General features: G+C 44.7%; 1 protein-coding gene across 1 annotated transcript; it reads left to right on the forward strand.

Moving 5' to 3' along the window:
- Window positions 1–5,456: 5,456 nt before the first annotated feature.
- Window positions 5,457–9,017, forward strand: CCR75_000132 (uncharacterized protein; the record flags this gene model as incomplete). The annotated part of the gene is made up of 8 exons (XM_067958240.1): window positions 5,457–5,621; window positions 5,681–5,750; window positions 5,815–5,846; window positions 5,872–6,015; window positions 6,086–6,187; window positions 6,256–7,028; window positions 7,125–7,250; window positions 7,393–9,017. The coding sequence occupies 8 exons, from the start codon at window positions 5,457–5,459 to the stop codon at window positions 7,937–7,939; spliced, it is 1,959 nt and encodes a 652-aa protein (XP_067818302.1). The 3' UTR covers window positions 7,940–9,017.
- Between the last annotated feature and the right edge of the window lie 1,517 nt (window positions 9,018–10,534).

The following is a 10,534-nucleotide window of genomic DNA, read 5'->3' on the forward strand; positions in this document are numbered from 1 at the left end:
GCACGGCCGCTAAGTGATCCATTTTGCCCAATCGGTCAACAAAGACAACTATGCCGGAGTTACCGGCGGAATCTTTCGGTAGCCCAAAACCGAAAGATTCCGCCGATAACTCCGGCAAAATCCATACTAATGGACTCCCAGAAACTTATGGGGACGGGAAGACTCGCCAGTGGCGAAGCAGCATGTGCCGAGGGTTTAACCCGTTGGCACGTTTCGCATGTGCGAACATATGTGCTGACCCATTTATAAAGTTTGGGCCACCAATAACTCTGGCTTATAGAGCCGTAGGTCTTTTCTCTACCGAGATGACCACCAAGGACAGTATCGTGTGTCTCATAGAGGATTCGGTACTTCAAATTCTCAGCATGACGAACAACGATACACGGAGGGTCCGCGGTGTCTGTGCAATAAAGCAAAAGTCGTTATCAATAGAAAATCGATGTAACCTTGCACGCAAACGTGCCGGCAATTTAATGCCCTAATCCGAGTTCTTTAAAGCTCGTAGCAGAGCTTCACACTGTTCATCCTTGGCGTAAGCCGAAAGGATTAGCGACATGATAGTCGTTAAATAAGAGAGCTCATAATCCGGCCTGCGTGATAACGCATCGGCCAAAGCATTATGCTTGCCGGGCTTATACTTCACTCCGGAGTTGTATTCCGCGAAAAGAATAGCCATCGGGCCATTCTCTGTGAGAGATGGGGCGACTTAGTCGCCGTGCGTAATGATGCGTGACCTGTTGTAACAGAGCACTGCCAATGGCAAAATCCGATGCGTCACAGACGACACTGAAAAGCCAATCTGGGTTTGGCAGTGCCAGAATCGGGGCATGGATAAGACTATCCTTATCTGCTCGAAAAGCATTTCTGTTTGATGCTAGTCCAGCACCATTCTGTATCCTATTTAAGGAGACTAGATAATGGCCTAGCCATATCAGCGTAATTTTCGCTAGATTTTGGAAATAATTGGCGAGACCCAACCACTTACGCAAATCCTTTTGGTTTTTAGAAACCGACCAATCTACTATAACTTTCACCTTAGCGGGATCCGCTCTAAGGCCTCGCTTTCCAATGAAGCATCCTAAAAAAGGAATTTCGTCTGCGCCAAAAATGCATTTAGATGCATTGGCATACAATTTATTTGTGCGCATGCACTCGAGCACTGCTCGCATATGGTCTAAATGGCTTTCCATATCCGACCGACCCTGCTCCGCATGACTGTGGACAAAAATGTCATCGAAATAAGTCTGCGCATAACCTCGATGAGGGCGAAACAGTTGCGTCACTAGACGATTAAATGTTGCCGGGGCGTTGGAAAGCCCTTGTGGCATAACCAGCCACTCCATAACATGCCGCTTGGGGTGCTAACCGCTGTAAGCGGGATATCGCTAACTCGCATGAGCAATTAATAGTAACCATCGACTTAGTCCAATGCACTGTACATCGTACATCCCACCATATTATTCTGATAAACATCCTTTCTAGGAATTGGTGTTTGTGCTGGTATAGTGACAGCATTAAGCTTATTATAAGCATGTACAATGCCATTTACCATTTGGCTTTTTGACACAAAATGTCGGTGTCGAATGAGGAGATTTGCTCTCTTGTACCATTCCAGCCTCGTGCTTAGCACGGAAGAAATCGTCAATGACGTCACACTGCTCCCTTGGTAAAGGCCATTGTCTTGTGACACAGTATTTGGTTCCCGGAACCAAGTCAATTTCATGACGAACACCTCTATCCGGAGGTAAAACAGATTGTAGATTATTACATACCACATCTTGGAATTCCTTAATCAAGGAATAAAAGGGATCCGTAGGATCCGTAGGATCTTTAAGGATCGATGACTCATTTTTCGCGCACTAAGTGCAGCTTTTGTGTCATCCAGGACAGCTTTGTCTTGAAGTGAGGATGAGTTTAACTCAATCGATGGTCGAATGACCACCACTTCAGATAAGTCGCCAGCCTTAAGGCCCGACCGCACTCATCAATAGACATTTATGTCTAGCTCTAAAAGTGCATGTAACGAAGGGATTACGCAAGGCTAACTTCCCCCTCAATGTTACCGGTTACACCATGTAAAAGCGTGTGTAATTGCTCACTCGTATCACTTTGTGGGGTATACACGCTTCGTGTCCATCCTGTCTTGGAGTGGAGACAATACGCCTCTTACAGGCCGGGACATCCACGTCCCCGGATTTTCCAACCTGCATTGGTTCTATAAAAAAATGGTCTCTAATTTGACATCCGACAAGGAGTAAGGCAACTCAATTTCCTTACCCAGCGAGCGTTTACGTGTCGCTTCACGTGCACTAGAAGGGTTTGACCCAAAATGCCCTGGCGAACCGCCAATAGTGACACTATTGACACTCAGTATGGTGCCACCTCGGCCAACCATAATCGGTGGACTTAGCCATGCTGCTCCACGTATCTCAGGGATATTGCATCCTTGATGATTCGGCTTTAGGCCAACAATGCTTTCAGCATTCAGCGAATCGTTATTATAACGAGTGTCACTCGACAGAGTACGTGCCGTTCCACTTCTGCTGTGTCGGGCTCTAAATTAATGTTTTTAACATTGGAGTTTATAAACTCAGACATTCCAATGTCTAAAACACTGACAGACTCACCCAATGATCCGCGCCAATAGCGCTTTTGTTGCCTAGCAAAGGTGGGTTCATGACTCTCCAAACCGTTGCTAGGAACATTGCTTGTGGCGCCTAAGGTATTAGACCTCCAATCGATTCATGGCTCATGGTATCCTAGCCAGGCCATACCAAGGATGAGATCATATCTCGAATCCAAATCAAGGACGAGACAGCGTTCCATACCATCAAAGTCCAGAAACGTTATACCTAAGTTCAATGGAACTTTAGGAACAGTGACACGAGTCCCAGTCGCTAAGCGAACAGTGATTGTATCACCTTCATGCGCTTTAAGCGCCTCAACGTATTGTTGACTTCCTTCAAGGAAAAGGCACCGAGCATATTGCAAGACGCTCCAGAATCAATTAAAATTGACCACGACTTATCAAAGCGCTTTACAGTCGCTTGAGCGGCTTGCAAGCCAGGCTTTAACTCTCGCCACGTGCCATCAAGCACTGAGCTAATTGAGGCTAGATTCTGTTTATTCTCACCTCCTAGAGGTTCAACAGAGCCTAGGTCTTCCCCAGTAGGGCGCCCCGAACCTACTGGGTATCGACGTTTTCCCGCACCGTGCCAAATCTCTGGTATAGGTCGGACTTGGAGCTCTTTCGAGCTTTACGCGAATTTCGTTGGGGGCAGGCGGGACGTAAGGGTTTCGTGCTTCCGCACATATAACATCAACGGATGGTCTTATGCTGTTCCACAGCTTGAAGAGCCTCTTCTCCTTCCTCAAAGAGGCATAGATCCATGTGTTTCGCTCTATTAGACGGAACCCATGTGCTCAAAGAGCTTGTTCGGTATACAGGCGTGCTAACGCGAGCAGACTTAAAGTCGAACTCGGCGCGTAGCGCTATGGCACCTGCCTCTTCGAAGTAGCAGGATGAGATCGGAATAATTCCGTCCAAACAACGCCCTCATCGATACCCCCCATGAAGCTTGCTACTACAATTGCTTCTTGCACCGCGTCTTGATGCATAGATGCAGAGAGAGTTCTCAACTCCTGGACAAATCCCCCTAGGGTTCTTTTACCCTGTCGAGTCGCTAGGAGCCGTGCTCGCATGCGATAAGCCTGATCAGGCGGTGCAAACATGCTCGGGTTTAAGCGAATCCCATGAGGGAAAAGCGTCGTTTATGGACGTGCTGTACGATAGTGCCCATTCCATGGCTCTACCTCCAAGTTTGGAAATGGCCATAGCCACCTTTTGCCGTTCTGTTAAGAGCAAGGCGTATCAATGGACATTTCCATCTGCTTAATTCAATAAGGGAGATGGTCTCCCTCTTTCCCTCAAATGTCTTCACATTAACAGCTAGAGGGCGAGCCCTCGGCTCTGAGTCAGGTACAGAGATGTACCGGGTTGGCATAGATGCCGCTAAGTGGTCCTGTACCTGACCGATCAGGGAGGCTTCGTTTCGCATGAAGGATTCAAGCCTTGCATGCATGACCTCTGGTCCCGGAGATAATAAATTTCACGTGTACTAGCCCAAAAAAAGTTTTGAGCTTGTCATAAGCGACGCGCAGACAATTCTGGAACCTCTTCCATTTTCGAGAGAAATTAGTCTTGTAAGGACTCAAGCATAGATTGACTACGAGTGCTACCAGGTGTAGCGGAGCTACCTCGCTCCTAAAGTCAGAGGAAGACTTTCAGACTCAGAGAGTCACTTAGTTCTATTGAACGAATGGGTTCAACAACTCAGGGAGTTGTACAACCTATTAAAGCTTAATGAATCCTAGTTCAAGGGTATCAGGGGTTCGTGGAACCAAAAGTGGCAACTAGTGTTCAAGAGGATATACCTTGGAAAGGCTTCTTATTCTTACATATCAAAAGGGGAATTGCACTTTATTTAATTATTTAAATCTAAAAATCTTACCCTCGCTAAAAAAAAAATCTAAAATTGATTTCGGCCGCTAGATTTATATCTGGCGGCGACCACATTTGTTACCATAATAAATGGGATTTAAGTAACTAACTATTTTAAAATTAGATAGTAGGGTATTTTGCCCATAAAGTAATGTACCACAACAACGCTTCTCCAACCGATTTACACCCCATTACAAAGTTGATGAGATGGCCAACGCAGAAATGCAAGGTGAGCTTAATTATTCAGGCAGGCTTGCATCATTAAAGCGTGTTCTATAGTGAGTTATTACTTGTAACGACAATCGCCGCGAAATGGGTTAAGTGGTGCATGAATGATAAAAATATATAACACACCTACTGCAAATACTAAATAAGAGTGTAAATGTGATTTTATAATCCTAGAATTATATAGTTTTCATCTATTGTTAGAATTTTAGCAAGCTAAAAATTACCTCAACACGCAACGAATTCCGTTCAAAATGTGATTTTGGGCATTTAAATTTTGGTATTTAAGTTCAAGAAGTTCCGACTTCTCAGAGACGAATATATCCAATCGTTACGTTGTAACTATATTGGACTAGCTCTTCTAGATTTTCAAAACTTGCTGCCTGCGTGAGACAAAAAAGGAAGCATTTTTGTAAGCAACTTAGTGCACACCATTTTCGTCTATAATCAGTACGTGAAGGCGTTAATAATTCTTCTTAATTGAATGTTTTTTTTGGCGTTACTAAATATCCTACAAATTGTTATAAGCAAAGAGATAAAAAGTTAGCACACTTTTGTAATTAAGTTATAAAGCATGTAGTTTAATATGCGAAATTTAGGTCAATAAAATATTTAGTAAAGTTAAATGAATTGTCAGCCCTTTATTAATAAGGCTAACTAAAGTACGACACGCCGTATCTGCGTTAGCGACACAACATTGAATTTTCAGGATCTAGAAAAGCGCTGTGGTATGGGGGGCCACGAGCACCATCGTGAAGGCCAAAAGAGCTCACGCTCAGGACCTTGGGAAGGTTCCGAGAAGCTTAAGCAAGCACTAGGAGGTCTTTCTACAGCCAAAGGGGTCTCACAGAGCCGTATTGGCGCCGTTGCCAAGCTGGCAGCGCATTACTCTAAGGTACCAACGGCAGCAGTTTTGTAGCAGCGTGTGTTCTGACTCAAATCGGTGTGACTTAGCATTATAAGCACGTTGTGCACGACATTGAAACCTTTTTGTGGAAGGCTGAGATTGAGCACCGATTGGCTGGTAAATGAAAACTATTTTCCTTTGTTGCATTGATACAAATTTCTAATTGTTCGATGTTTACCAGGGCTGTATGCTATTGACGCCATCATTAGACAAGTAATACACTTATGGATGCATATAGATGCATTATATTGTATTGGAGCTGACACTGTACACATTGCTACAGTCTCATGCGAAAAACCCAAAGGACGCATATATAAAGCGATTTTTGATTCGGATGTCGGACACCATCGCTGCCGTAAAAAAAGTTCCGAACCAGTTCCAGGTCAAAAGTGCTATTCGCAAAAAAATAGCGTATTTGAGGCTAACTTTTGATGCTTTTGAATGTACTGCAGCCAAAAGTTTATCACGTGATTGACGAGTGGCAGAAGCGCGGACTTTATACGTCCAAGCAGATAGAAGACGCAGGCGGACGTGACTACCTGTCTTCTAGACATGTACATGCTACTTAAAAAAATTAGTTTTACTGTAATAACTGGAATCTGACCATAATTTCGTATTAAAGGAGAGCCGTTCGGAAAATGGCACGCCGCGCACATCGCCAGGGAAGTTGGCCTCATTGCTGTCTATTATTAAGCAGAAAAAGGAATTGGCCGGTGAGCAGCAAGAGCAACAACGTTACAATGACTCATTCGATGAAGGCATAGACCCAAAAGACAACGCTAGTGCTTACAATCATCAACAATACGACGAGCAACGACGAGAAGACCCGCAGCTTGATTGTAGAGGTGTCGTTGGTATCATGGGTGATGCACCGACTAATCCAATTGGAAGCAATCGTGTGCAAAGAGACTTGAATGACCGCGCTGATATTTTAAATGACCGTGACTTTAAAAAAGCTCGCGGATCGCGGTGGGGGCCACCAAAGCTGGACAATATGCACCCAAACGATAGGCCAGCCCCAATAGTTACGTCATTTGACAAAGACGAAAATCATCGTCAAGATAGCAGCTCTGCTTTTGTATTACCACCCGAATCTATACGTCAGACCGCAATATTGCAATCCTCTCATGGAGGTCCCTCAAGGCACGAAGAGTGGAACAGAAATATCCCTTCTAATGGGTCAGGCCTCAGCTGGCCGCGTGAAAGTGTACGCTCTCCTCAATCTAGAGGCTTAGGTAGACAGACTGCGAACCCATACGAGCAGGCGAATATGCAGCGAGCTCCTTTTATTAGCTCGGATGATCGACGGAGTCCTGGCAACCGCGTGCCTGGAACTTCTGGAGAAGTTTGTCGAAACTATTTAGCTGGCAGATGCACGTTTGGCGACCGTTGCTGGTATGGTGGTCACTTGACACTTTATAATTGTATTTTATATAAATCTGATTTCTTTTGCATACTAATGTCTCGATCGTTGTCATTGAATGACTGCAGGCACATTCATGATTCACAGGCCGCTATAGTAGGCGGCAGCCGTTCAGAAATTGCTGAGAGTAAACGCAAAACTGTGTTGTGTAACAATTTCCCGATGGGAATGTGTCGCTTTGGAGATAAATGCAGGTACTATTCAAATAGCAGTATTGCCATCTGCCTCGATAGATGGCTACTAAATTACCTTGAATTTTTTTTATGTATCCAAATGGACTGTTTTCTGATCATGGATTCCCTTTTGTGGGCTCTTCTGTTTTGACGTCTCTATCAGCTTTGCTCACGGAGAAAAAGAGCTGGACAAGTCAGCTCGATACCCACCAAGGCCCGCTGCAAATAGTGAACTAAATGGTAGCCGGTGGCAACCGTCGCCGGGTCTGCGACAAGGCATGACGGAACAGCAGACACTTATTCCACCTTCATTTAATGCCCCTCCTTTCTCTCAAGTTAGAACGTACGTGGCACCTCAAGTACATAATGAACAACCAAACGACGATCGCGGTACTTCTTCTGCATCGTATGCTAATACAACTAAGACCGCTGCGTCGCCGCAAGTCACCCTGGTAGCACCTCCGCAAGGCTATCCATCCTCAGCTCCGCCTCCATACGGCGTTGCCTATACGATTCAAAAACCGTCCTACTCAAGCGAAGTCCAAGATCGTAGCTACGTCTCAAATAATGTCTCTGTGTTACCGCCTTCTGGTTCTGGTTATCAATTGTATGGAGAGCAGCCATCGTCCGGAGCCAAGGTCTTAGCGGATGATGATGAAGTCGATACAGCTGAACCTGAGTTTACGTTGGAGTACGACGATGACGACTAATGAGAGGTAAATTCACCGTCACCATTTGTCAATTACTATGTAGAGAGAGATCTGTCAAGGATACATAAATTCTAGCAACCTTCTAAATTTATACCATTGTCCGTTTAAAGAATTGCACCATAAAGTATTAAGAAATCGTTACGCTCCTCGAATAAATAATCAACATTTTGGATCATAGCTGTTTGCCAAGCGATAATTGATGGTTGTACAGCATGATAAAGACTTGCAGATTAACGACATTAGTTTCTACCGACTGGAGTCGCATCGCAGCATTTTTATGTGCTCTTAACTTAAGGGACTCGATGGTGGACTACATTCGAATTACCGCTCTGCCGTGTGGAGAATTGGAGCTGGTTTTGCGCGCCGGATGACATAGCAAGGCACACCTAATGAAGCCATTGTGAGAGGAATGACCAGAAACTGTGGTGTAGCGAGAAGCGCTGTCAATGATCGAGTGCTCCTGCAAACAAATACATTTTTGACAAAGCTACTATATTATGCATATAGACGCGTACTGACTGGTCACGTCATAGTTCCGGCATATCGACACGCGAACAGTACCAATGCCCAACGTAGAAGTGTCTTGGCGTGCTGCTTGATTTCGTGGTCGGGCGAACAAAGCTAAATTAAGGTTGAGTGGTCTTAGTTGTCGTGAAAACCCTTCTCCAGAGAAAGCATGTAGCTCTGTCGTTAGCTTTGACAATAGCGTGACCTTCTATTTTCACGATAGACTAATTTCGTTTCGCCTTTTTGACACGCATCACGGGGAGTTTACTTCCTCCGGCAATTACTATTTCTAGCAGTAGTGCACGGTGAGAACAGCCTTTTGACTGAAATGATGTTCCAATGGCAGCTGCATGAACATCATGGCGCAGAGACAAAGCTAGCTGCCAAATGACAGACTTATAAAGTCCATTTGCTAGATAGATAGTCCACGTGGTGGGGCCGGAGTGTGAAAGAGATTACGACGAGCTCGAACAAAAGTATTCAGAAGTCATTATCGCGGCTTCGTCGAGTACACCTAGTAATGTCATAAAGAGCTTCATTATTAAAGTTTGCGAATGTGTCAAAACCTTGCCGTTCAAGGGTAGCCAGCCACATACTCCACCAAATTCTATCGTAGAAAGGAAGTGATATGTACGTCATTGTACCGGGGGTCAGTTGTCGTTTAATCATTAGCGCAACAGTGTCAGCTTCGGCTATTGCATATGATAAAAATCACACTACACACATATACAACTGTCCAATCAAGCCATAGAAAAAACCAGTTACCGCCTTTTCGCGTAACAGACAACAATTCGATCTCATTTTTACTTTGGAGGTGCAGCGTGGTTGAAATTCTATGACAAAGATTCCGTGACGTATAAACTTTACTTTTTGCACGACATCTTTGGCACAAGTCAAAGATATGAACAATGTTATTTAACACTGTGTGAGGTAGAAAGAAAACTGACATAGGGCACACATCGGTTGGAGAACCGTTGTTGTGGTACATTAACTTTATACCGTTTTATCTAATTTTAAAATAGTTAGTTACTTAAATCCCATTTATTATGGTAACAAATATCGTCGCCGCCAGATAAAAATCTGGCGGCCGAAATCTATTTTAAATTAGCTCGGGAAGGTTTTTAGATTTAAACAATTAAATAAAGTGCAGTTCCCCTTTTGATCTTGCGCATGCCTTCCTAAGGCTTGCGCGTTGATCTGTAAGAGATAGAAGCCTTTCTAAGGTATATCCTCTTGGGCACTAGTTGCCACTTGGTTCTACGAACCCCTGAATCCCTTGAACTAGGATTCATTAAGCTTAAATAGCTTGTACAACTCCCTGAGTTGTTGAACCCATTCGTTCAATGGAACTAAGTGACTCTCTGAGTCTGAAAGTCTTCCTCTGACTTTAGGAGCGAGGTAGCTCCGCTACACCTGGTAGCACTCGTAGTCAATCTACACCTGAGTCCTTACAAGACTAATTTCTCTCGAAAATGGAAGAGGTTCCAGAATTGTCCGAACCGCAACGCGTCGCTTATGACAAGCTCAAAACGTTTTTTGGGCTTGAACACGTGAAATTTATTATCTCCGGGACCAGAGGTCATGCATGCAAGGCTTGAATCCTTCATGCGGTACGAAGCCTCCCTGATCGGTCAGGTACAGGACCACTTAGCGGCATCTATGCCAACCCGGTACATCTCTGTACCTGACTCAGAGCCGAGGGCTCGCCCTCTAGCTGTTAATGTGAAGACATTTGAGGGAAAGAGGGAGACCATCTCCCTTATTGAATTAAGCAGATGGAAATGTCCATTGATACGCCTTGCTCTTATCAGAACGGCAAAAGGTGGCTATGGCCATTTCCAAACTTGGAGGTAGAGCCATGGAATGGGCACTATCGGGCAGCACGTCCATAGACGACGCTTTTCTCTCATGGGATTCGCTTAAACCCGAGCATGTTTGCACCGCCTGATCGGGTTTATCGCATGCGAGCACGGCTCCTAGCGACTTGACAGGGTAAACGAACCCTAGGGGACTTTGTCCAGGAGTTGAGAGCTCTCTCTGCATCTATGCATCAAGACCCGATGCAAAAAGCAACTGTCGTAACAATCT

The sequence above is a fragment of the Bremia lactucae genome, linkage group LG6, assembly GCF_004359215.1.
Source record: "Bremia lactucae strain SF5 linkage group LG6, whole genome shotgun sequence".
NCBI classification, from domain to species: Eukaryota; Oomycota; class Peronosporomycetes; order Peronosporales; family Peronosporaceae; genus Bremia; species Bremia lactucae.